The sequence below is a fragment of the Rhinolophus hipposideros genome, assembly GCF_964194185.1.
Source record: "Rhinolophus hipposideros genome assembly, chromosome: 4".
Classification (NCBI taxonomy): Eukaryota; Metazoa; Chordata; class Mammalia; order Chiroptera; family Rhinolophidae; genus Rhinolophus; species Rhinolophus hipposideros.
The window spans coordinates 51,524,913-51,551,767 of NC_138050.1; the positions used below are offsets into that span (position 1 = coordinate 51,524,913).

A 26,855-nucleotide genomic window follows, 5' to 3' on the forward strand; every position below is an offset into this window, starting at 1 on the left:
GAAAAGCAGGGCATCCCTGGAGTATCAAGGGAGAAATGGCTGACACTGCTTTTGTTTGGTGGTGCTTTCCCTCTGAAGTAAAAGGCAGATGAAGCTGTTCATTTGCAGAAAATACTCTGAGTTTGACTCATGCTCCCAAGATCCTGGACACAAGCCTTTGGGAAGCTGCAGGCGGTGGAGGGAGCCCCCCCACTTCTTCCATGCTTGGGGAGTGGAGCAGATGCCTGAGGCCATTAACCCCAAGTCACCCCACATGGCAATCCTACAGCGCACAGCACATCCCTCGCTGCTGGGCCGCGGTGAGCCTGTTCTTCAGACACTGTGGCTCCTGGCAGGGTTGCAATTTTCCAAGGCCCAGCTCACTGCTGTTGGGATCGGAAGGAGATGTCAGGCGGGAGGGAATGGAACCCCCTCGTCCTCGAGTCTGGTTTGGGGAAATAGGAAGGGACAGGACAGGTTTCTCTAGGTCGGTACAGAGATTATGATCTCTATTTTATGTTGTTCTCAGGTCTGAAGTGTAGGCGGAAGGAGAGCAAATAAAAAATGACTTGCTTTTTTTGCATAAAATAAAAAAGAGGTCACAGGTCTGAACTCTGGACTTTGGACTTGCTGGGCACTGAGGTTTGAAGGAATCTCGGAAGATTTATCTCCTCCAACCTTTACTCGAGGCCTAGGAGGCCTGAGGATGGGGACACGCCTCACGGGCCCCCGGGATCTCGCCCCTCGTTCTCCCATCCCCCATCTCCCTCCTCCCGTACCCGGGAGCCCCCCCCCACGCCCACCATATCACCCTCGGGTACCCATCCTGCTCCCAGCAGCCCCTCAAGCCGCCCCATCCGGCTCCTCGGGTCCCCCCATCTGCTCTGTGTCCCCCGCTACATCCTCCCAATCTGTCCCTGGCTCGCCGATCCCCTAGCTCCCAGAGCTGCTTCCCTTCAGGTCTGGGGAAAGAGTAGTGGGTAGGCTGCCACGGCTCCTAGGCTCCACCAGCCTTCCACTACGCCCTCCGCAGGAACGGCGGGAGCAGGTGCAACGCCGCGCCCGCCCCTTGCGTCCTCTTGGGCCCCACCCGCCCCCTCCCGTCCCCTCCCCTCTCGTCCCTGCCGTCCCCTCCTCTCCCCTCCCCTCCGGCCCCCCTCCTCCTCCCCGTTTCTCTACCCGGTCCCCCTGCTCCCCCTCCTCCCCCTCCCTCTCCTCACCCTCCTTCCTGCACTGCCCTTCCCCCTCACTCCACCCTGGCCCCGCCCCCAGCCCCGCCTCCCCTCCCCCACCCCACCCCCATTCCCAGCCCCGCCTCCCCCTCCCCCACCCCACCCCCATTCCCAGCACCGCCCCCCCACCCTACCGCAGCACCGCCTCCCCGCGCCCGCCGCGGCGGAAGGACTCTAGCTGCCCCGAGTCCCGGGAGGTGGATTTGGCTCCCCTTCCCGGCCGCGGTCAGGACAGCCACCCACCTTCCCTGCATGGAGCCCTGGGAGCGCACACAGGCGGCGCGGGACCGTGTCCCCAGGTGGGAGCGAAGGGGCCGGGACTCCCTTCTCCCAGCACGGGGATGCGGGGGTCGTGGGTGTGGGATTCGGGGATGCGAGGCTGGGAGGGTGCGGGATTTAGGGGTGCGGGAGGTAGAAGAGTGCGGCGGTGGAGGTGCTGACGCTTGCGCGTCCGTGAGCTGGGTTGCGCTCCGGCTGCGCTCGGCCCGCCGTCCCTTTCTGCGCCAGGGGATGGACCAGCGTGTGCTCCGGTGTGTCGGTCACGGTTCCCGACGGGCTGCTGCCCCTCGCCCCCGTCGCGGGGATCCGAGGGCGTGACCCGGGGTAGGACCCCGGGGGCAGGACCCGGTCGCTCTGTGCCGCAGGTCGCACGTGCGCGCGGAACTTTATTCTGGGGCTGCAGGGTTTTTATTTTTGTATTGTAGGATTGATCCGTATGGGTTTGAAAGGCCTGAGGACTTTGACTATGCAGCTTATGAAGAATTTTTTTCCACCTACCTGGTGATACTCACTCGAAGAGCAATAAAATGGTCTAAACTTCTAAAGGGAAGTAGTAGTGTTCAGAAAAGTATGACAGGTGAGTTTGGAGCTTGGTCCACTATTCAACAAACAGGTCACTGGCTGACAAAAACTGCTGGGAGGAGAGGGATTCTGGATTTCTTAGGTCCTTTACTCCAGTGGCTGCCTTAATTCTGGCTCTTAGTGTCCGCTCTGTGTGCTGCTCCAGAGACCAGAAAGTTACAAGGCAGGTGCGTGTCCTATGCAGGCTGAAAGTTGAGGTTCAAAGCTTTGAATTCAGCTAGAACTTGCACTGTTAAGGTACAAGTTCATCATTTCTTCTCTTCGAAAAGGGCTTGCTTGACAGATATGGATGGACCACACCTTTCCAGAAGAAAACAGATTTCCTGTTCCTCAAAAGGAGATTGACCAGGGCTCTCCAGTTGTCCATTCCTGTGACTAAGCTCTCGGTGCTTCCCTCGGAGTGAAAGCCAGTCCTTGCTGGACACCTCCTCACCTCTTCTGTCCCAGTCCCCCACCCCTCGCTCTAGGCCTGGAGGCTCCTCTCTCAGGCCTCCTCCCTTTTTCTCCAGCACACCCCTAGCCTGCGACTGCCTCTCCTTAAGGTTCTTCTCCACCCCCTCCACCCCACCCCAGCCCCTACACCTGGTGTTTTTCAGGTGTTGACTTGAATACCACCTCCCTGAGTGCTTCCTGAGCTCCTGTTTGGAATGGTGTGTCCCCCATCAAACCACACAGCCACACGCTTGCTACCCCATCCCTTCTCATTTTCCCCTTGTTGTCTAGCGCAGTGCAGCTCTTATTTTATCATTTGTTTCCCCTGCTGCAGTCAAAGATCCCTCCCTGCTGGCAGGATTGGCCAGGATAGTTGATTTAGTATTTGTTAAATGAATGAAGTGTTTAGTGGGTATCTGCCGTGCAGCTGGTGAGGACATTGGTATGAGTGTGCAGGGGGGTTGAGGGAATGCAGATAAATGGCTCAGGGTGTAGAGGGGCTTCCTGAAATAGGATATTGTTGACAAGGGGTGAGGACGGGTCAGCTGCAAGGGACACAGCTGTGTGACCAGACGATTAGGGACGTGCTTCGGAGGGGCTGGAGATGGAGCCGGGGACCCTGCTTAGGGCCACATGTAGACACTCATCACATGACTGGCAGAGAGAAGCCAACTGTAAAAGGATTTATGAGCAAGGGGATGAAGAGGTCAATTTTTGCCTTTAAAGCAGTTAGTGAATAGGGCCCAAGTACAGTAGGTGCTTGGGAAATACTTGTGGAGTTGACTGAGAGGGCTGGGTAGGCAGGTGGATCTGGGAACTTGCTGTCTGGGAGGGTGCGGGTCCGAGAGGAGGGAGGCTATCCCCAAGGCACTGAGCCACTGGCCTCTTCCTTGACCCAGCCCTCCCGCAAGACTAATGGGAGTGCTTGGTGAAAACTCAGGTAGACTAGCATTTCATGAAATCAGCGGAAGCAACCTTAAAGGTTGGTCCTTTGTTGCTTCACAGACCCCTGAGGCTAACATGCTGTGTGTATCTGGCATGAATCATATATGCTGATGTCAACCCCTGAACAGAACCTGTGTGTTCATGTGTTGCCAGCAGCACATCTCCTTTATTTTTTCCTTTTGATTTATTCTTAAAAGTTGACTGGTCTTTTGTTTGAAGAAGTTACATACAAGTGTATAAAAATAAACGTAATTTATGTTTATGGTAAAACACCTTAATCATACTAAAAGGTGTGAAGTTACATTGAGTTTCTCTTCTAACCCAGGCCCCAGCCTCCCAGAGCTGGGGAGCAGTGACCACTGTCCTTGCGTCTCCTCCCAGGAACAGGATGTGTGTGTATGCGCACACACACACACACGTGTACAAATGCAGCTACCACACCCACAGGTCTGCAGTTTGCTTTTAGTGCAGGAGAAGGCTTGCTGTCCATCATGGTTAACTGGACTGCTGACCCACAGCTCAGATAAAGCACTCAGCCTACGTAGTACCTGAAATACAGTCAGGGCTCAGTGAATCTTAGCTGTTGTAATAGTGATAACCATACCCAGAAGTTTCGAAAAAAATGTTTCTGCTACTTTTAGATATTTGTTATCTGAACTTACAATGTTTTCTCAGAAAAGAATGAAAACAGTGTACTTGGCCTCAGAGACTGACACTTTCCCAAGGGCAGGGCTCCCCCACACAGGTCATTGCTGAGGTTTACAGAAGTGTAAAATGGAAAGGAAAAAGACTGGGGAAAATTTTTTCAAAAAGAAGCTACGTCCTAGGAATTAACTTGCTTCCTGGAATATTAATAGGAATTGCACTGAGTTTATAGATCCATCTGGGAAGAACTGACATCTTAATAATATGAAGTCTTCTAATCCATGAACATGGTAGGCATGCTCTATCTCTCTGCTGATGTAGGTCTTTGACTTCTTTTGCAGCATTCAGCTCTCAGATCCTGCAGATATTTTGTTAGATTTATACTTAAGTATTTCTCCTTTAAGTTTTGATGCTGTTATAAATGATACTATTTTCAGTTTTTTTATTGCAGTTAGTGTGTAGAAGTACCGTGGATTTTTGCATGTTCATTCCTTTTGCTACCATCTAAGTTAGAATAATCCAGCACTGGGACTGACCCTTCCCCTTGCTGGTCAGCAGAGAAGGGTTAACAACTCCCTCGGGTCATTCTTGGTCTTGCTGCCCTCTAAGGGGTCATGAGACCTACAGACACACGTATAAATCATCTAAGTTGGAGGGAAGGTCAGGCTGAATTATTGGTGTCTTTGGTAGACTTAAAAATAAAAGAAAGCTTATCCTTTCCACGTTCCCATAACAGTCTGAATAGACCACGTGTATAGCAATGTTCTAGCCACGGTGTGATCCTCTAATGTGCTTCTAAACTGGTAAAGAAAGTTTCTTAAGTTTTCTTTGGCTTTTGGTAGATGGTATGAGTCTGTTCTGTCCCTCCTTCTGGTCCTCCCTTGTCACCCCTGCACCATTCTGCAAATATTTAGTGTGCATTGACTGCCCCCAAGTACCCTTCTAGGAGTGGGCTGGTGCAGGCGGCTTGGCCTCCTGGAGCTTCCATTTTAAGGTGCTTATGCCTGTCCATCAGGTGTAGGTGACGTCACGTTGGAGTTTGGTGACCCCAAGGTGGGTTGATAAGCTTTATCGACAGTGCTTTTCTTGACTGTAACCTCGAATGTTATTCCTATTATTTTTTGTTTTTGTTAAATGCAGTGAGTGCCTCAGATTTTTTCCATTTTATGGCAGCTTGTGGAATTTCATTAATCGTATGAGCTTTTATTTCTAAAGTGTGGTTTCTTTTTAAAAATTTTCTAATATCAAAGGAAAACAACAAAACTGTGAATATTTGCTTTGAAAAATGAACTGTTTTGGGGGTTAAATTAAGGTCATTAAAAGCATAATGTAGCACCCCTGGGCTTACTTACTGTCATTAATTCGAGTGTCAGTCTCACAAATCTTTCTCCTCTGCCTGGGAAATTATTGATGCATTGAGATCACTCATGGTTTTGGGCTTTTTTTAGTGTGGAGAGTGGAGTAGGAGTATCAGACGTTATTGTAGCCTCCTGCCTGACTGTGCTCAGTTGGGAGGGCAAGCAGGATTTCGTAATGAGTGTATGTACCACTTGTGATGGAGATGCCGGAAGTTTTGCATGTTTTTAATGTTCGACATAGGGAGAGAAATGGCGAGCTATAAGCATTGGAATTCATGCCATTTGATCAAAGGGCCCCTCCATGAGCTGTCTGACCTTGAGAAGTGCTTGTCTGTCCTTCTGAAGCAGCCTCCTCTCTCTGTTTCAGTGAAGCGCTATATCCGGAAAGGTGTTCCACTCGAGCACCGGGCCCGCGTCTGGATGGGGGTGAGTGGAGCACAGGCCCAGATGGACCGGAACCCTGGCTATTACCACCAGCTTCTCCAGGGAGAGAGGAATGACAGCCTAGAGGAGGCCATCAGGACAGGTGACGTGCAGTATCCGTCCCTCGGGTGGATGGCAGCCCAGGCAGGAGGAGGAGGAGGAGGAGGAGGAGTGGACATTATGCCCCAAATTTGTTTGCACCCGGTCTTTGAAGTGATGTTGATGAAGAAACGGACATTGTTAAAGATGCATCGATTTCGGTTTGAAATTGTATTTTTCTCAGAGGAAAATCAAAACGTAAGCGTTCATGAGGGGAGAACAATGTCTTTAATTCATTCAGCAAATACTTGCGTGCCTAGCTAGCTTGTAAGGAAAGTGGTCATAGAAAAGACTAGCTTTCTTCCATGAAGAACCCTTCAAGGAAAGTGAGAAGGCCGCCGAGTAGCAATCACAACACAGTAGGATAATCACTTAAGGGATTTGTGCCTGACAGTGACACACGGGGACTTACAGAATCAGCTACCACGTGTCGTCAAGTCACACACTAGAGTTTTCTTTCATACTGTCGAACTCGAATAATTATCTAGGGATGCTAATATTTTTGGCCTATAATTTCTTTTTCCTCCAGTTTCTTCAGTAGTCACATAAGCTCACTGGCTTTTTAAAGTTCAAAGTGCCCAAGAAAATGTTTAACCTAAACTGAATAATTAGATATTTAGGAAATACTTCTGCCTTTCTGATTCCAATAGTTTTTGAGAAATACAAATTTAAACACAAAATATTTAATTAAAAAAATCCAATTACTTTAAAGTGCTGAGAGGTTGGACTGACTTGTGACAATGAGAGAGGGGTGGGTCCCAGCGTAAGGAATGGGGGTCCTGCAGTCCTCTGTCAGCCCCTGAGGTCTCATAGCCCCAGGGCAGGAGCCAGGGGGAAGAGCTGCAGCTGCGGAACCTACCAGCTGCATCCTGATTGCTAACAAACTACAGCCAGAGGTCTCAGAACAGAAGCTGTCACCGGGGGGCTTTGCAGGCATAGCCCAGTGGTGTCCCTTAGTAAGGCCAGAAATGCTGATACGGGTTGGGAAGAAACCTTAGGTCCAAGGCAGGCCGAGCATATTAAATAAAATATAATGTTGTTGTTTGGAAAATGAATTTAGAGGCTCTGTTTAATGCCAGCATTTTTTGGATAAATAAATATATTTTATTGTGGTAAATTACACGTAAAATTGACCATTTTATCTTCCCAAACTGAATCTCTGTCCCCATTAAACACTAATTCCCCCTCCTTTAGCCTCTGGCACCCGCCTTTCTACTTTCTGTCTCTATGAATTTGATGACTAAGTACCTCATATAAGTAGAATCATACAGTATTTGTCCTTTTGTGTCTGGCTTATTTCACTGAGTATACTGTTCTCAAGATTCACCTATATGGTAGCATGTGTCAGCATTTCCTTCCTTTGTGAGGCTGGCAAATATGTCATTGTATGTGTATATACCGTTGTATTTAACGATCCGTCCGTGGATGGTCACCAGAGTCGCTTCCACCTTTTGGCTATTGTGAGTAATGCTGCTCTGAACATGGATGGACAAATATCTTTACAGGCTCCTGCTTTCAGCTCTTTGGGGTATATTCCTGGAAGTGGAATTGCTGGATCACATCGTAATTCCGTGTCTATTTTTTGAGGAATCTGGACAAATCATGTTATAGGGATAGCAGAGTGGATATTTCATGCCCCGTCTGCATAGACTGAACGTCCACATCTACCTCCACAGTGGGAAGAAGGGACATTTCCTGTAGAAAGATTTCAAAACATATGGAAAATGTATCATAATAAAAAATATTACATAGGAATGAGCACAGATGGTCACTCTAGTCTGAATTAGTAAAAACATACTCATTTCCTCCTGATCAATTCCAGTTTTTGGAATGCTTGGAGTTTCAGGGAAGCAAACAAAATCTCTTCCTCATAGAAAACATACAATGAAAAGTAATGTGCTTTGGGGCACAAAGCTTACTGTTGTGCCCAGATCTAGTTATTTTAAGCAAAGATAAGGCCTGGGGGCCAGAAGTTGGTAACAGAATTACTATCGTGGCATTTTACAGCAGCTACGTAGAAGTCATGCTAATATACAAGTTGGATTTCCTTAGGCACAGAGGGGAGATATCATGCATGCTTGTCTTATAGCATGACAGGAAAGCTAATGGTTCTGTGTGTCCTATCTTGAGATCTCTGGGTGTGTGTGTGTCCCAATCTATTTTGGTAATCATATATAGCACAGTAGCAAATACACTACTAACCTAACTAAGTGGGATCAGTAGAGTCAGAAAAGTAATTGTTTAAGTTGCTATATATCCTGTTTGTTCCTTCACCCGTCTACAGAGTTAACATATAAAACTCGTCTTTAAAAAGTCAGGTGTCAGGTCAGTGTGAGACACAGTTTTGTCTTGGTGACGTCGTCCAGCACGTGTGTCCCTGCACTGGTCCCTGGTGTGGACTGGCTGGGCCACGCCAGGGGAGCTGGCCTGAGGAAGTGGGTGTCTGAGGAGCAGGAAGAGGCTGGCCAGGGAACCGTCCCGTAGACAAGGGTGGGCAGTATTGAGTTTATTTAGTTTTTAGTTTTCAGTGTTGTCTGTTAAGGGAATCTCTGAAAGGGAATCTCTGACTCCTTATGTTTTTGATCTTCAGAATTGGGAACATTTTCCAAAGTTTTATGTAAAATGTCTACTTGTCACCTGTGGTTTTAGAGTTAAGCCTTCTACTATCTAAGAGGGGGCGGTGTGAGGATGAGGGCGCAGGTGGGTCTATGGGGTGGAGAAAATTGAGTAAAAATCCGGGCCTGAGCCCGAGAGAGGCTCACTCTGCTGTCACTGATTTTGAGAGAACCGGTTGTTGGGGCCCATACGCATGCCCCTGAGGTGCGACTAGAGCAGGACACGGGATCCAGGGAACTCCCTCCTCTTCCTTCCTGACTCGGTTGCCCAGGGCCTTGACTGTGAGGCCGCAGGTGCCTGTGGCCTATGAAGGACAGCTAGGCTCTTCTGGAGTTATCCAAAAGCATAGCCAGAGTGGAAATCATTTCTTAAACCTTAGGCAGAGCACTTCACCAGGTGGCGTTTGGAGCCTCCCTTAGGAGTAGGCAGAAGGAGGATTTTGGCACATCACAGACCAGTCTTCTATTTTCACCTTTTGAATAATTCTGTGTCATAAATTTCCCTGCAGATATGAACAGGACCTTCCCAGACAATGTAAAATTCCGGAAGAGCGCAGATCCCTGTTTACAAAAGACTCTGTACAATGTGCTGTTGGCTTACGGGCACCACAACCAAGGTGTGGGGTACTGCCAGGTAAGCCCCCGGGACAGTGAAAACGATGGACACCCCGTACACTTACAACAGGGTCACGCTCCAGGTGAACATTAAGTATCCTTTATCAATTCAGTTCAGAAACTCCCTAGTCATAACACCTGCACAAGCTGTGATTGTAACTATTTCCCAGTTATAAAAGCAGTGAAACATCTATTTAATGATTTCTTTTGATATCAGATTGCAGTGAGTGGGGGTGAGGGTGGAAAGTTGGGAAGCTGGTAGGAAGTAACTTAGGTGAACCCAGGGCTGTATTTTCTAGAACACAAAGTAACCAGCACTTCATCACGTTGGTGCGAATTGTGTGTGCGTGTGCATGTGCGCGTGCATGATGTGTGATGTGGGGGGGTGTTCCTTTGAGGTTATTTCTGGAGTCAGATCTGCCCTGCAATTAGAGGTAATGGTATGCCTCATCGCCTGCCACTTTAGTCATCGTGTTTTGGATTTGTTGCATGAAGCACACATGAGGTGGGAAAGAATCATTTCTCGCTCCTCCCTGAAGCATTCTCCATCTGGAGTCTATCAAATGGACACTTCTGTTCATAACAGGGAAAGCAAGAAGAGCCTGAGTTAGGAGCAGCAGCAGTTGTGCCCTCTGTGGGTGCGTGCGTGTGATATGGCTGCATTTCCTTTGAGATGAGCTTTTTCAGTCTCTGAGCTCCCTGGAGGCCCATGAGACCCGAGTCACCGGGTGTGCCAGGCAGGATGTTGGCAGGAGGTGCCTGCTGCCTATTACTGGGAATGCTGCTTGTCGCCATGGCTGCAAGCATGAGCCCAGGGCTATCACGGGATGGGAGTGGCTTTCCCTACCTTTGAGTCTGTACACTTCCTGTGCTCTTGGAGCCTAAAGCTTGTCTAAAGGTGTCCTGGGAGGAGGAGAGTGAAACCCATAGTGATGGGAAGTTTACATCTAACAGCTGTGGGAGAGGGCTCAAGAAGCTTGTCATAAAGGCGAGGGAGCCAGGAGTGTTTGGGTCCTTAATAAGGTTTAAACAAATGTTTGTGCGGTGGGGGTTGCTTTGGCAATTTGCAGTCCCTGTGTGAACAGCATGTGGCGTGGCTCTGGGCTCTGGATAAGAAAGGGGGGAAACAGGAGAAGGAGTGAGGCTGATCATTTTGAAAAGACCAGCAGTAAAGAAGTATCATAGCTACTACTAAGATTCACCTGAATAATTTAGCAGGTTGTGTTTTTATATTGCTCTGTTACCTGGAGATAGTGTCTGCAGAAAGATAAAGCTGGGATGAGTCCATTCTTCCCAGACAGAATTCTTACCATTCTCAGCTTTTGTTACTGTCATTAACTTGTTGTCCTGAAACCAGGACGTGGCCTGTAGGAGATGGGGAGGCAAGATGGCTGAGAAATTGTCCTAAGATTATTCTAGTTACTGTTCTTGTGGATATTAAAATTAGCTTAAAAAAATGAACCACACAATTTTAAATACTAGCACGAGGCCAAAACTCTATTGGCTTTTGGAATAGACAATGCACACACACACACACACACGCATGCACACATACATATGCATGTCAGTGCACATATATTGTACTATTTTCCTGGGGCTGCCATGACAAAGCATCACAAGCTGAGAGGCGTGAGCAACAGGTATGAATTGTCTCTGAGTTTTGGAGGTCCCAGATGGAGTCACCGGGGTTGGTTCCTTCTGAGGCTGGGAGGGAGAATCTGTTCCAGGCCGCTCCCCTCGCTGCTGCTGCTCTCTGGCAAGCCTCGGCCTTCCTCACTTTGTAGACGCGTCAACCAATCACTGCTTTCCTCTTCGTGTGGCATTCTCCATGGGGTGTCTTGTATCCATATTTATCTTGTTGGTTGACAAAAGTTGATTTTTCTCTTATTATTAGAGAAATACACACTTACTTAGAAAATAACAGGCAAGCAAAAAGGAAGACAGAAGCTGTCTGAAGGCCAGTCACCCAGTCACTGTTGTCAAGCATCACCTGCCTGGCTTCTTCCTCGTGTCTAGTAGCTGTTCTCAGATAGGAGAGTCACGTACTTCAAGTATTTTAGCCACATTTGCCTTTTGGCTAGTGTGCGCCATGAATTTCCCAAAATAGTCTCTATCACAAAGTCTCTTTCAACATCCCCATGTGTCAGCCCATGTTCTTTATGGAATTATGAAATATGGTCATTGGTATCGTTTCCCCTCTGATACAGAGTTTCACGCTATTAATTTTTTTAGAAGTCAATTGTAAGTTGTATTTTATCATTAGGTTACCATTAGTTGAAGAGTCTTTGGTTTCAGTGTTCTAAGGTAGTGTTCAGAAGAGTTTCTCTTAACCACTTTCTGTTTCTGCCTTTTCATGTAGATTTGACTAAATGCATTACTAGGTGGCAAATCCTGAGTATCTCTAAAGTTCTACTAAAAGGTCATTGTGGAATTATGCAAGTTTTAGGGAAGAGCAAGGGAAATGGAAACTCAGTAGTTAACAGCCCAACGATTATAGAATCTTACGGTGGTTTAAAACTTGACATGAATTTCTGTTTTCTCATTTTTTTCAATTCAGGGAATGAATTTTATAGCGGGATATCTAATTCTTATCACAAAGAGTGAAGAAGAATCCTTCTGGCTATTAGATGCTCTTGTTGGAAGAATATTACCTGGTATGTCGAAAATCTCTACTTGTATGCCTTTCACTGTCTTGTTTCTGTCTTGTTATCAAAATAATTCAGCTGATAAGTAAAGATTTTATTACAACATAATTGAATTGTTTGGGAGTTGAGGTTCAAAACCTTTTTGCAGTGGAGTGAAAGAGAATAAAAATATTTCAGATGATTGGCTCCAGCTAGAGCAACCAGCCATTTCTGTGTCTTGGAGCTTGAATTTGTCTGAGCCAGTGTGCTTGGCTCATCTGTTCCTCAGTTTGTACCGTTTGTGTGGAGACAGACCTATTGGGCCTTAGTGTACGTCTTATTGATCATGAAATCTGGGAGAGGTTCACTTGGAAAGCAAAGGTGGGGAGGTCCTAAGTGTGAGGAAAGAGCCTAAAGGGAGAGAGGACTTTAGCAGTCCCAGTTTCAACAAGCCTATATTCGTTCCTGAGTTTGTGAAATAGTGGTAAGAGGGCAATGATTGTCACCTGTTATTACTGGTTTCAAAATGAGAATCATTCTTTTCATACATTTCCACCTTTCTATTTACTAATGAGTATCATGTTAATTATAAGTTAGTTAACAAACTATTTGTTAATAAACAACGACCAACTTTTATAACACACAATGTGGACTATGAGCTGCAGAGCAGAATCCCTTTGGGAAGAGAAATGGCCAGAGCCATCTCGGTGGGAGAAAACTTGGGGCAGATTTGATCTTCTGCCCTCCCCAGCCATGATGGTGGTGATTGGTCACAATGAGCCTCATGCTTGGCCTGAAAGATAAGCACAGCTTTGAGTCCTCGTGACTGGTAGAAAGGGGGGTGAGGGGTGTGGGGGCAGGTGTGGTTACAGGCTCCCCACAGCGATGAGTTCAGAGTCAGTCTTGTTTTCTGTGCCTGCCTCTGAATTTTCTTCTTGCTCCTCTCCCTCGCACATGCTTCCCTGAGTTGGGCTAGACGCACCCTAGGGCCACCCAGGACAGCGCCCAGGGACTTCTCTGGAGAGTGGGTTCCCATCTCCAGGAACTCCATGTTGAAGACATGAGAGCAGTGTGCACACAGCACGGTTCCAATGCCACGCTCAACTGCACCTACATTCTCACTTAATCCTCAGAAAAGCGGTACCACATAGACCTGACTATTAAATCCATTTTACAAACGAGGACACGGAAGGCCTGGATCCCACAGCTGTGTGTGGCAGAGCCTGGATTCAAACCCATGGCTGTGTGACCCTAAGGCCCTGGCACGTGCCTCATGGAGGAGTGAACCTGAGTGCACTGTTAAAGAAAGGGGGGATCTGGAGAGATGGAGGGAAATGGTGGCACTCCTTGTGCTCTGGTGCCACCATTAGTAAGGGCTCAGGAGCGGGCGTGCCAGAGGCCAGGCTGGATGGAGCTGCCCATGAGGAAAGGAGAGGTGGAGAGGCCCTGAGTGTGAGAAAAGAGCCTCAGGGATGGGGGGCTTTGGGGAAGACTGTCAGTCCCAGTTTCAACGTGAAGGCCTGAAGTGCAGTGGTCAGGAAGTTGGGAGAAAGAGGGGTCCAGAGACTTTCCAAATGAAATATTCACAGAGCTTTGTCACACATTCACCATTTGCTTCAATTATGTCCTAAGACTGAATTACAATGACTATTGGTATCCACCATCTATTTAGTTCTGGGCATTTGGAAAACATCAGTGAACAAAACATAAAAGGCCCGGCCCTTGTGGAATTCCCATACAATGAGCAACAGCCACCACACAACCCATGATAAGTAGATAAAATATAGAGTGTTAGTATTAGTACATCCAGACCTAGGGAAAAGCTCTGAGACTGAAAATCTACCCCCATAAGTGGAGGGCAGGGAAAGACTGAAGAGGCTGGTTACTCCAGTATGGTAATAAATAGAGTTTACTAAGGGAAACTTACATACAAGGTGTATCTTGGGTGGCTGCAAGACAAACTGGATCCCTGTACTGCTTGGCAGGCCCCAAAGAATTATACAGGTTAAAAGGGGGAATAGTCAATGGGTACTAGTATATGACTGCTATCAGATACGGGAAATTACGTGCTTGACGAGGATAACCACCTATTCCAGGAACCAGCACATAGAAGGAGGCAAGGGGAGGGTGCTGCTTTATGTGCAGAATGAACATCAAATTATGATCAGACAGTCTCTAACTGGGGTTTGCAGAAAGCAACCTCCATTCTGGCCCAGGTCCAGCTCGAGGGACAGACAGTGATCACGTCATGGAACAGTCTCTCCTCTACACTTAATAAACAAAATTTAACTCAGTAAATTTAAAGATCCAATTGGCTTTATTAGATGATTTTTGAATCAAGCATCAACTCAGCTAGCAAGTAGAGAGATACCTTGAGGGGTTATATAAGATGGAAGGCCTTTATTTATTTATTTAAAATAATTTTTTTTCAGTTACAGTTGACTTTCATTATTTTATATTAGTTTCAGGTGTACAGTGGAATGGTTAGACATTTATATCATTTATGCAGTCATCCCCCTGATTAGCCTAGTACCCACCTGGCACTATACATAGTTGTTGCAACATTACTGACTATATTCTCTGTGCTGCACTTTACATCTCCATGACTATTTTGTAACTACTAATTTGTATTTCTTAATCCCTTCACCTTTTTCACCCAGCTCCTCAACCTCCCCCACTCTGGCACCCATCAGTTTGTTCTCTATATCTATGAGTCTGTTTCCGTTTTGTTCATTTATTTTGTTCTTTAGATTCCACATATAAGCAAGATCATATGGTATTTGTCTTTCTCAGTCTGACTTATTTCACTTAGCATAATACTCTCTAGGTCCATCATTGTTGTCACAAATGGTAAGATTTAGTTCTTTTTAGATGGCTAAGTAATATTCCATTGTATATATGTACAACATGGAAGGCTTTTGTAGAAAGAAGGGCAAGACAAGGAAGTCATCAGTAAGAAGAAAATAAAAATTTATTGGAGGAAAGTAAGAATTCAGGTGATGACGTCTTATTGGCTGAACTGTGTCATTTCCATTGGCTGGGCTTGTTGCTGGGCAAGAGGAAATGTTCTCCTGCTGGAGGAGTAAAGTAGTAAAAGTATTTTGGTCTGTAATTTACTCTCTCCCAGTAGAGGTCTGTAATTGACCTCTTCCTGTTTGAGGTAGTTGATCTAAGTGGTAGGGTGTGAGAGCTCCCTCTACAGGCCTTCCCAACTCCAATTTTAGTTGAGGTTTCCTTTAATTTACACAAGAGTATACAGAAGGTGATAAATGCTGATTTAGAAAAAATAAAAAGTCAAGGGTCCAGATTGCCCTTAAAGTGGTAGAAAATACCAAAATAAAAATGTGAGGACTGTGGGAAGAAAAAAGAATTATTCTTGTTCTTGCATAGCTCTCCAAATGGCAAAGAGGTAGCTATAAGTCATATTCTCTGAATCCTGGTTGCACAAACTAGGTCATTTCTGTGCCATAGTTATCCTGCTTTTAGTTGTTTCTTTTTTAATTATACAAAAAAATGCAGATATATTCTCATTTCGGAAGTTCAAAAAATATAGTACTGATTATAGAAAAAAAGTGACAGTCTTCTTTCACTTATACCCCTCTCTCATTTCTCTCCTACTCAGAGGAATTATGTTATCATCAATTTGTTGTGTATAGTTCCAGAGTTCTTTGTGTGCATTTATATATACATATGTACATAAGCACACAAATAAAAGAGTGAAAATTAATGACATAGAAAACAAAGAAGCAATAGAAAAGATGAACTGAGACAAAAGCTGGTTCTTTGGAAACACTGATAAAATAGACAAACCTCTACAAGACTAATAAAGAAAAATGGATTTGATATTTAGAAATGAAAGGGATGCTGTAATTTGAAAATCTGTAGATTTTTTAAGAATCAGAACAGGAATAAAATGAAGAGACAAATGGATAACTGAGAAAAATACAGTTTAACAAAGCTGACTCTGGAGAAAATAGAACATTCGAATGGGCATATGCACAGACATACAAAATATTTTCACAGACATACAAACCTCATCAAACCTTGAAGGTACAGATAATTCCTATTTTTTTTATAAATCTTGCAGAAAATGGAAAAGATAAACTGCTTATAAACTCATGTTATGAAGCTAGTATAACCTTGCTGTCTTGCAGGCTAATCTCATTGATGAACGCAGGTATAGAAATCCTAACTTAAATAATAATAGTATTAGCAACTTGAATCCAGTGATGGTTATAGAGTATTACTTTTTATCTAAAGCGTTTATCCCAGGAATGCAAGAATGGCTTAATCTTATGGAAGAATCAATAGCAAAGCAAAGCCAAGAAGGAAAGATTATTGGAGATTGATCATAATGTTATAATAACTAAAATTGTGTGGTAGTAGTTTATGGATGGATAAACAGAACTGAGAGGCCAGAAATCAATTAGTCTATTGATCTATTAATCTGTCAGAACTTGGTATGTGAGACATGAGGTCTGACAATTAAATTTGCGAACTCATCCTAGAAAAAGTGCTACATACCTCATTGCTGAATATCACTATGCTCACCTTCGAAGTACTCCCCTCGGGAAGCTGTGCACCGATGCCAGCACCTAGTCCACCCTTCAAAGCAGTTTTGGAATTGTTTTTCTGGAATGGCCACCAGAACTCTCATAGTGTTACTACCCTTGATGTCCTGAATGTCATCAAAATGTCTTTTTTTCAGTATTTCCTTTATGTTCGGGTAAAGAAAGAAGTCATTGGGGGCCAGATCAGGTGAGTAGAGAGGGTGTTCCAATACAGTTATTTGTTTACTGGCTAAAAACTCCCTCACAGACAGCGCCGTGTGAGCTGGTGCATTGTAATGCAAGATCCGTGAATTGTTGGTGAAAAGTTCAGGTTGTCTAGCTTTTTCACACAGCCTTTTCAGCACTTCCAAATAGTCAACTTGGTTAACTGTTTGTCCAGTTGGTACAAATTCATAAGGAAGAATCCCTCTGATATCAAAAAAGGATAGCAACATCATTGCAACAAGTTCACGAATTTAATTGTCCGACCTCATATATTGATTAATGGGTAAAGAAAGACTATTTAACACATCGTTCTGTGACAATTGACTGTCTGTATGGAAGAAAACAAAATTAGACCCTTAATTCTATTCCAGATGGATTCAAGACTTATGCGAGAAAGCAAATAGGCAACTTACAAAATAGGAAACATGAACGGCCAACAAAGTTATGAAGAGAGGACAAAGTGAGCAAGGAGATGCAGATTTAAACAACACTGAAGTAGGATGTCAAAGCTCTTAGCACAGACCCCTGATGGCTGCTGCTTCTAGGCCAGTGACAGCCCAATTTCAGAGCAGCTGAAATAGGATAAAGTTAGTGTTAGAGTTGAAGATGTTATATTACTATCTTCTCACAGAGGAGGAACTGGAGGCAGAGAGTAACTTGTACAGAGTCACAGAACTAACTCATGGTCTCGTGCACGCCCCACTGGCCTCCTGCCTCGATGACCGAGCCCTCCTCAGGCACTGCCACTGCCACGAGTATTACTGTGTTGCATGAAAATTAATAGTCAGTCAGACTAGTTTACTTGAAGGATTTCACTTTTACACTGTGGTCCCAAGTCAACAGAATGCTAGCAAACACCCGAACATGCTAAACTTGGCCTCCATACATCCATATGCAGAGTTCAAAGTCTCATGCAGACCTCCTGTGACTTCAAGGAGCCTCTTTGGGAGCCAGGGGTGGCTCTCCGGCGTAGACACCATTCAAACCAAGGCATCCAGTGAAAGGGTGCAAGAGGAAAAGCAGATGTAGCCACTTCCTGGCTAGAAGCTGGGTGCTTCAGGTCCCATCTGACTTCAAGAATGGAGGGGGAAGCGTACGTGAGTGAGTCAGTGCAATAATGAACTAATAATATATTGGCATCCTGAAAAGCTGGTCAGACCTGTTTTCCCTTGAAACAGGGAAACAGGTTGTTAATTGCTCATCACCGAAATACCTAGCTCAACCTAGAAAGTGCGGCTGATGTGAGGACTGATAAGGCCCATTCTGTGGGCGAGGCTCACAATCCCTGAGGAGCAGAGGTGGACAGGGCGAGGACCACTGGGCTGCATTCATCTCAACTGCACCTGACAATGCCTTTCCTGTGTCCTCTTGATTCGCTTCTCCATAGGGTCTCCCTACTTGGTGTTGAGTCCATAGCCTGTGTCCTACTCCTGTGGCACATGTGTTGGCTTTTTCACAGGCGGGCACGTCATCCCTGGGCTGAAGAGCGTCACTTTGGAATTAGCTTGCATAGGTTTGAATTGCAACTCTACCACTTACTACGCAGGTAGCACTAATCATGGGCGTGTTTCTAAATCTGTGCACCTCCACCCCACAGCAGCTTCCACTCCTGAGACAGCACCCCCACACCTGCCCTGCTCCTCGAAGCACCATTCAGCCTTCCAATGCACTGACACCGCCATTAGGTTGTTTGCAAAGGTGAATGTCCCTAGCAGAAGCATGCCCCAGGGAGGCGAGGCAGTTCAGGGGCTACATAGGATGTTTCTTTGTTCCTGTGCACAGATGACTGCTGGTTCTACTGTGTGCTCTTCTGTGCAGACATTAGTTAGGGGAATGCTGCAGGCAAAGCCTAGAAGGAATTGTGGTTTGTCTTGCCTTCAACATTCTGGGGCAGAATGCATTGAGGAGGGTAAATAGAGAGGTTCGCAGGCTCTCAGTGATCTTTCCCTGGTGACCAGCTCAGGCCTGTGGCGGCTGGGGTGTGACTTTGACATCTATTTTTGGAAGCTGCTCTAAGTCTCTGTCACCAAGAACAAGGTCATGCTGTGCTTGCAGCTTAAATGTCCTCGGCAAATCCTCTTACCACTCCTGCGCTTAAACCTGATTTCCTCTGAGACATCACTTGTATAATTGGGTCGGCATTCAGTACGCTCTCAAGAGAACAGAGAATCTTTGCTGAATTAAAAAGGAAAAAGAGAGAGCAGCAGTTCAAAGTTTCAAGAGATAGATGTAAAATCAATATGTGAAAGGGCAATTATTTTTTAATCCCTTGTATTTTATAACCAGATTGGCTTCTATTAAATTATTTTCAGTGTACTTTAGTATTAAACATAGTTTATTGTAGCTTACTCTTCGAAAATTAGCAACATAAGTGCAATATCGTGTTAATATTTATAATGACTATTTTAACCAAAATATTTAATAAGAACGTCTTGTCATTTGCTTTTGTGAGTGACCAAACTGCATATGGGCAGCAGGGCGAGATACTGTGTTTGACAGTATGCAGAATGCGTGCACATTTTCTTTTTTTATTACATAGATTACTTAGTTATTATAGCAAAAATTAAGCATTAAAATTCATTAAAACACTTCACATTAACAAGCTAGAAAGTTTTTTGCAAGACAAAATGTCTGTTCAAAAGATAGACCCTCTATTGGAAGCTTTGGTTTGTGTGTGTGTCTGAGCTCATGGTAGGGAACGCTAACTGCCGGCCCTCTAACAGGAAGCAGAGCGGCCATGAAGTCACTTTAACAATTCATGATTTCTGTGTTCTGACAGCCTGTGGTCCCCAAGCCACTAACTAGAGTCGAAAATTTCTCCAAATTAAGCCATCATGCCTCTTCGGGAATGAACAAGAAACAGTTTAGACTTAACGTTGCTTCTGCCTTTCTGTATTCAGAGTGATGGGGACATTTGGCTCTTTCTAGAATTTCTGGTAAATGTAATGAAGTGTCCTCCGCCCTTAAGTTGGAGAAAGCATGTAGGATTCCATGAGAGCCTTCGCCCAGCAGCTCTACGTGGCGATGTTTCTCTGCCCACGTGAGCACATGTGAGCACACGTGTGTGGGCTGACAGCATCTGAACGTCTACAAGCCGGGAGCTGGTGAAGTGGCGTATGGCTTATCCCTGCGAAGGCTCCTCGCCAAAGACGGCAGGCCATGTATGTGAGGGTGTGCAAAGGGCTGTATAACAGAGTCCTGTTTGCAAGATAAGTAAATCTGTTATGTGGTATTAAAAGATGGGGGAGGCCTATCAATCTTGTTAGTGATGATTGGTTACCTGGGGACAGTGGTGTGGAGGCGACTTTTGCTTTTCACCTGATGCTCTAATTTATTGTAAGCATGTATTATCTTAGTAACAAAAAAATAAAGAGAACTAAATAAAAAACACAATACCAGTCAAGAAAGGAGAATGCGTCCTGTGCTCAGAGGACCCCAGGGTGCTCGGGACATTGGCACGCTGCTGGAGAAGCCATCAAGGTCAAGGCTGTCACTGTCATTGAAGCCCTGAGTCCATCCCATCCAGGGCACACATTTTATCAACCAGCTGTGGGATTGGAAATCTGTGCTTTGGGCCACATTTTAAAAGGACGGTCTTTTATGACACTATTTGTGTGCCTGAACTGTCTGTTCCGAGGAGGCAGGTAGATGTGGGAAGGTGTAGAGGGGCAGCTCGAGTTGAGCGCCTCCCCCCTGACTGTGTGTGGGGGGTGGCATGGTGGCACTGCATGGGCACTGGGGGTGGGTCTGCTTGTGCCCATGACTGTGTCCTCCACCGCTGGGCCACGGGCCGCCTCCACCCTGTAGCTTCTCTTGCTCCCAGGCAGGACTACGCTGTCAGGTGGTGCTGTCCCCACCGCTCAGGTGGCCCTGTGCTGGCTTCCGCTGCCTCCTGAAGTCTCAGCCCGAGGCGGGCAGAGCCCTGGCTGCCGAGGCACTCCCTCAGTTGGGATGACAGGAGAAGGCAGCTGCCACCTGCAGATTTTTAAAGTTTTATTTTTATTGTGGTAAAATACACGTAACATCAAATTGACCATCTTTGTCATTCTAAGTGTACAGTTCAGTGGCATAAAGCACAGGCACAGTGTTGTCTAACCATCACCACTGTCCATGTCCAGAACCTTCTCATCTCCCCACACCGAAACTCTGTGCCCGTTAAATAACAGTTCCCCATTCCCCTCCTCTTGCCCCTGGCAACCACCATTCTACTTTCTGTTTCTCTGATTGTGGTGGCTCTAAGCACCTCACATAAGTGGAATTATATAGTATTTGTTCTTTTGTGACTGGCTTATTTCACCTAGCATGATATCCTCAAGGTTCATCCATGTTGTAGTGTGTGTCAGAATTTCCTTCCTTTTTAAGGCTGAATAATATTCCCTTGTATGTATGGACCACATTTGTTTATCCAGTCATCCACAGGTGGACACTGGCTATGTCCATTTTTTGGCGGTTGTGAATAATGCTGCTATGCAAATATCCTTGCTTTCTGCTAGCAGGTTTTAACGGATGCCCAGCAGGGCCTCACTGTCCAGAGCCCCAGAGGTCCCTGCTTTGGGAACTGCTCCGGAGCCCCTGCATCCGCACAGCTCAGCATCTTGCCTCCGTCCTCCCTCTAACTTTGCCCTCCTCTTCTGGAAAGGATCCTTCGTGAATAGCCATTTTTCCCCCTGGCCGAGAGGAGAACGAGGGATGAGGCCAGCAGGAGGCTGTGGTGTGCGGAACAAGTGGGGCCCACTTCTGGGTTTCTGTCCTCATTCCCGTGGCAGATTACTACAGCCCCGCAATGCTGGGCCTGAAGACGGATCAGGAGGTCCTGGGGGAGCTGGTGAGGACCAAGCTGCCGGCAGTGGCAGCCCTGATGGATGGGCATGGTGTCCTGTGGACTTTGGTCGTGTCACGCTGGTTTATCTGCTTGTTTGTGGACATTCTGCCCGTGGAGGTGAGTGTCTCCTGCCTTGGTGGGACCAGGCTGACTCAGGTCACCGCACAATGAGCTGCCATTTCTGTTTCTCTGCAGACGGTGCTTCGAATCTGGGATTGTTTGTTTAACGAAGGCTCAAAAATTATCTTCCGGGTGGCCCTGACCCTCATTAAGCAACACCAGGCTTTTATTTTGGAAGCCACCAGTGTTGCAGACATTTGTGAAAAGTTCAAGGAGATCACCAAAGGGAGTTTTGTGACTGAATGTCACACTTTTATGCAGGTGAGTGGATGTTCTCAGCCTGTGCTTTGCTCTGCTGTTCCCTTTGCTCAGCCCGTGAAGGGGGTGTCCTGGCTTCACACGTCTGTCTGTCTGGCAAAGCATCTGTCCCTGTATTTCCTTTGGACCTCTTCCTCAGCTGGGTCTCTTCCTCAGGCTGAGGATAGGGCTCCAGGAGGGGCCTGGAGGGGGGGGTTCCATCCCCTTTTAGGCTCATGTTCTGGAGCCCAGGGCCTGCTGGCAGATGCGTGGGGGCCACCTACCTGGAATCCATGGCTGCTGCTGCTCCTCTTGTGCCATCAACCATGGAGTGGTTTGCTCTGAGAGGGGCAGGGTCCAGGCTGATGGGACTCCCCTGTAGAGCCAGTCAGGGTTCACTGAGACAGAAGCATCAAGGGCTCGAGTAGACAGATGGGTCTAACCCACATTTAGTTTCTCCAGGCCTGGCAGGTAGCAGACGTCCCTGAATCCTGGAGCCCCTCCTGAGTCTGCTGTCTGTGTTTCTGGTCTCAGAGGGCTTTCCTGATGACCCTGTCTACAGGAGGTCTCCTGTCTCTCCTGGTCCTAGTGGGGTCGCAGGCTGTGTAGACGACTCAGACCCGCTGAGTGAATGAAGTGGGAGCCGCATCCCACAGGCCTTCTGAGGAGTCCACGGAACTGGGACAGGCTCAGGCTGGTAAGGCAGGGTTTAGGTGGACTAGTGGGAAAAGGGTGAGAGGCGGGAGCAGAGCCCAAAGCTGGAATGGCCCTGGCGGGAGGTGATGAGTACTAGCGCACGAGCAGCCTTCATCTAGAGCACCTGGCCCATCTCACTTTTCACCTTTTTTGATGTAATTACAAATCCAAAGGAGGTAGCAGAGGGCATGATGGCTGCGTCCACGTGGCATTGTTTCTATGCTTGGGAAGGCCAGGTGCTTATCCACACATCCCTGGGAGGGATGGAGCTCCTTGCTGGGGCGATTTTGCTTGGAAGCAACAAGGGGCAGCCTTCTGATGACTGGGACTATCTTAGAAAGTCTAGGGCGCTGAGCCAGAGAATTCGTGCCTTGAGCTTACTCCATATCACTCTGAAAGTGAAGCGTGGACACCGGGCAGCTCCAAGGGAGAGAGAGAAAACCTGGCGCCTCCATCCTGGGGCTCCAGCAGGGAGGGGTTCCACTTCCACCTGGCCTCAGAAGATGACCTCACGTCTAGCTGCTGTGGCGGTCCCCAGGGTCATGCATCCTCTGAATAGCATGTGGGAGAGTGGGCATGAGCACTGATTTTCAGCTCATACCAAGCTGTGCTCACCAGCCAGCAGCCGGAGTAGAGAAGGTAGTGATGACGGACAAGACATGTTGGACAGAAACCTGGAACTGATTCATTTGGAGGCTTGTCGGGGGAACTTGGAACCCATCACTCATGACAGATTTTCTCCTTCAGAAGGGGTAACTTCTCCATCTTTTGCAGTCTTCAAGCCAGCTGGTGGCCTGTTGGTGAGAATGTTATAGGGGAATTCAAGCAGCACATGGCAGGATCGTGCTTCTTCCAGGCCTCTGTCTTTAATTGTATGTTGAGATTATGGAGCTGAATGCAGAACTCGGACAGAATCAGTCTTCCCTTATCTGTATGACTGCTGGCAGGTTTCATGATTCCTTTTAGTCTCAGGTTCCTCATTTATAATAGATAATAGGTCCTGTATCCCAGGGTTTTTAGTTTTCTTTTCTTTTTTGAGATGGAATTCCCATATCATAAAATTCGTCCTTTTAACACGTACAGTTCAGAGATATTGTTACATTACCTAGTTCTATTATCTAGTTCCAGAACATTTTCATCACCCCCAAATGGAACCCCATTCCCCGACCCCTTCCCAAGCTCCTGGCAACCACCAGTTTACTTTTTTTTTTTTTTTTTTGCCAGTTTACTGTCTCTATTGGTTTGTCTCTTCTGGACGTTTCACATAAATAGAATCAAACAACGTGTGACTTTTTGTGTCCAGCTTCTTTCACTCAGCATAATGCTTTCAAGGTGGTTTAGATCTAACTGGTATTATTTGTCAGTGTTTAGCGAGACGAGTACCTTGCACATAGTAGGAGCTCAGTAAGTGCTAGGATTTATAAAGTGCTAGAGGCACCAAGGTGACTGGTTTGCCTGGGTGCAGGGGGGTGAGCTGTCCATGGCGGGACTTTGCCTGTGCCAAGTTCACAGCCCGAAGGCGCTCTGGGCCCTGTGACCTTGGCGGGCCTGAGGGAAGCATAGGATCCTGAGGACACTGGGCGGGTTTCGCCAGTCTACCCGCATCGAAATCAAAACGTTGTGTATCGACAGAATAAATGTAGCCATTCAAGGGAAGTTGGTGGGGAAACAGCCCTAGTATAGTGAGTCTTACTTTCTCAGTGAGCTCTACAAAATTGTATATGCATTTCTGTATTAAAAACACATCAGCACAAAAGTTGTAGTTCATGTGTCAGATTGCTTTGAAATCCTGTACAGGAACCTCCAGAATAAAAACAGTGATCTTATATTGGAGCTCAGTGCAACATTAATGGGAAGAGAACAGCTGAACACTAATGTCTTGGCACGTCTGAGGATTTAATTTACTTCTCTTTTCAGGAACGTGGGCAGGTATCACGTAAACGCTCTACCGACCTTAGGTGTTATGTATTATGAAAGTATGGAAGCATTTCTGAAATGAAATTTTTTTTAAAGAAACCTTTTAATGCTAATTACTCTTGGCCTAATTTATATCTGTGAATTTCTCAGCAGTAACTGCACACATTATTCAATTATTATGTACAAAAGATGCAGTGGCACATCCCGCGGTCTTAAATGTTTGTTCTCACGCTAATTTTAACCCCCTTCCTCTGGAGTCCCATGGCTGGCTATCTGCCTGTGTGCTCTATGCTCTCGCTGCCTTCCTGAGGCAGCATCGTTTCTCCTCATTGTGAAGCAGTTTTCTCTCTTACTAGAAATGAGTCTTGAGTCTCTTACTGCTTCCACTTTTCAAATCTGGTTTCTTGTACTTAAGTCTGCCTGTGAATGGCTTGACTGGCTTCAGAGCTGCTATAGGGTACAAGAGTTAATGGGTATGAACAAAAGAATAACACAGGCAACAAAAGCAAAAATATACAAACAGGAATACATCCAACTTAAAAACTGCATAACAAAGGAAACAAGCAACAGAGTGAAGAGAAACAATATTTGCAAACCATATATCTGATAAGGGTTACTACCAGAATTTATAAAGAGCTACTTTAGAGGGAGGGCTGTCCCCTCTCACTATGCAAGCAGCCTGTGGTTTTTGGTAGGTCTGTCTGCCACAGCCTCACCGGTAACAGGACAGCTAAGGTAAGAATGTGTTTTTGTTTGGTTTTTAAACCCGTTCCATTCTTCTTCCAGAAAATATTCTCAGAGCCTGGAAGCTTGTCCATGAGCACCATCGCCAGGCTTCGCGAGAGCTGCAGGGCCAAGCTGCTAGCACAGGGGTGACGCGGGCATTCTCCCCTCTGCACGACCACGAGGCTTCATTTCCGGAGTTGACCAATTTTTATTGTTTTCCTTTTTAGTGCTGTAAATACTTGACGTCTCTACACTTTGGAGGTGAATTTTTTTAAAAGAGCAATTTAAAATCATGTCTTTCTGTAACTGATTGAGCTATGAAGTCATAAATTTCTAAAAATATATTTTTACCTGAGACAATAATATATGAAACGTGAGATACACATTTGTATTTAATAAAGTATGTCAACACCTATGGATTTGTGATTACCACTTGTCAATCAATTGAAAATTAAAATCAGTGAACTGTTATTAGTGTTATTAATGCCAATTAAATATCCTGTTTCTTTCTGTAGCAGATCATTTACCTTTATGTGAAGTTTGTGCATGTACCAAGTGGTTTGTCTTTAGAAAGGTAATTTCAAAAAATGACTTCTAAAATCATGTTACAATGACTAGGCCAGATGTAAGTGCTAAGTGTGTGAGATGTAGGAAATGGCAAAAGTGTGACTTGGGCCCATGAGTGCTCAGTGCAGCCACTTCCTCCTAGAGCCCTGGAGGGAGACGATAACATGCAGCAAGACCCCCTCCTCTGGGCTTGAGACCGTAAGCCTCCCATCCCAAACCCTGACCCAGTCTCCCTGCCCTGACAAGACCCCTGGTGCTGCCTCTGGCTGAGAAACCCCACTGCCTGGGCAGGCTTACGCCCTGCATGGGACAGGTGAGGAAGAGTGGGGGGACAAGCAGGGGCGGGGGACATGCAGGGACACTCAGGGGCAGCTGGCCTGCTCCTCCAGCCCCATCTCCCCACAGGGGACCCAAGCTTGCTGCCCTTCTCAGCAGTGTCACCTGTAAACACCTTGGTTTTTCAAAATGTCCTTCCATTTACAAACAACTCCATCCTCATCCCATGTCTGGACTGTGGTCACCTGTCAGCACCTGAGTGTGGATTTACCTCAAAAGGGAGGCATAGCTAAGGGACCTGGGTGGTAGCAGACTTGCCTGAGAGCACCCCATCCCCAGCTGCGGCCACCACAAAGGCACCTGCCTTCCCCACAGCCACTGATGCAGCTGAACCAGGACCCAAGTAGCATGCTAATGTCCCAATCTACCTTAGACATTGTCATCCAGGAGACAGTGGCCTGGTAGGTCACCAGAGCCTGAGCCCCCAAGGTAGAGCCAAGCACACAGGTCACTGGCACAGGGTTAGCACAGCAGCTCAGTGACCTTGGAGTCCCCAGTCCTGATATTTCAGCACCAGCCACATGCTCCTGAGTCCCTCACTCCGAGGAACTGCGCCCCGCACAGGACGACCTGCAGCTGTACGTGATGAACCAACCAGGAGGGCTTTTTCTCTGGAAGGAATCCAGAGACACAATTTCCCTTCTTGAAACCTAAGCAGCTGCACTTGCAGGGCATGGCCCCATCGCCTGCTTAGGTACCGAACCTTTGGGGAGTCACGGGGCTCTGTGTGGGTCCTTGGAGACCTTTGCCCCTCCGGGCAGGTGCCACTTCCACACTATTTTTAATGCTCTCAACTTTTATGCTCCAAATGCCGAAACATCTGTAAAGACC

General features: G+C 46.5%; 1 protein-coding gene across 2 annotated transcripts; it reads left to right on the forward strand.

Moving 5' to 3' along the window:
• Window positions 1-1,347: 1,347 nt before the first annotated feature.
• On the forward strand, window positions 1,348-25,641 carry GRTP1 (growth hormone regulated TBC protein 1). 2 transcript variants are annotated; one of them, XM_081045681.1, is made up of 8 exons: window positions 1,348-1,510; window positions 1,916-2,067; window positions 5,820-5,978; window positions 9,099-9,223; window positions 11,762-11,858; window positions 21,370-21,542; window positions 21,621-21,806; window positions 25,182-25,641. In XM_081045681.1, the coding sequence occupies exons 1-8, from the start codon at window positions 1,464-1,466 to the stop codon at window positions 25,269-25,271; spliced, it is 1,029 nt and encodes a 342-aa protein (XP_080901807.1). In that variant the 5' UTR covers window positions 1,348-1,463; the 3' UTR covers window positions 25,272-25,641. The 2 variants fall into 2 exon arrangements, with proteins under 2 accessions (XP_080901807.1, XP_080901808.1); XM_081045682.1 differs by lacking the exon at window positions 1,916-2,067 and having other exon boundaries at window positions 1,372-1,510; window positions 25,182-25,637.
• The last annotated feature ends 1,214 nt before the right edge of the window (window positions 25,642-26,855 follow it).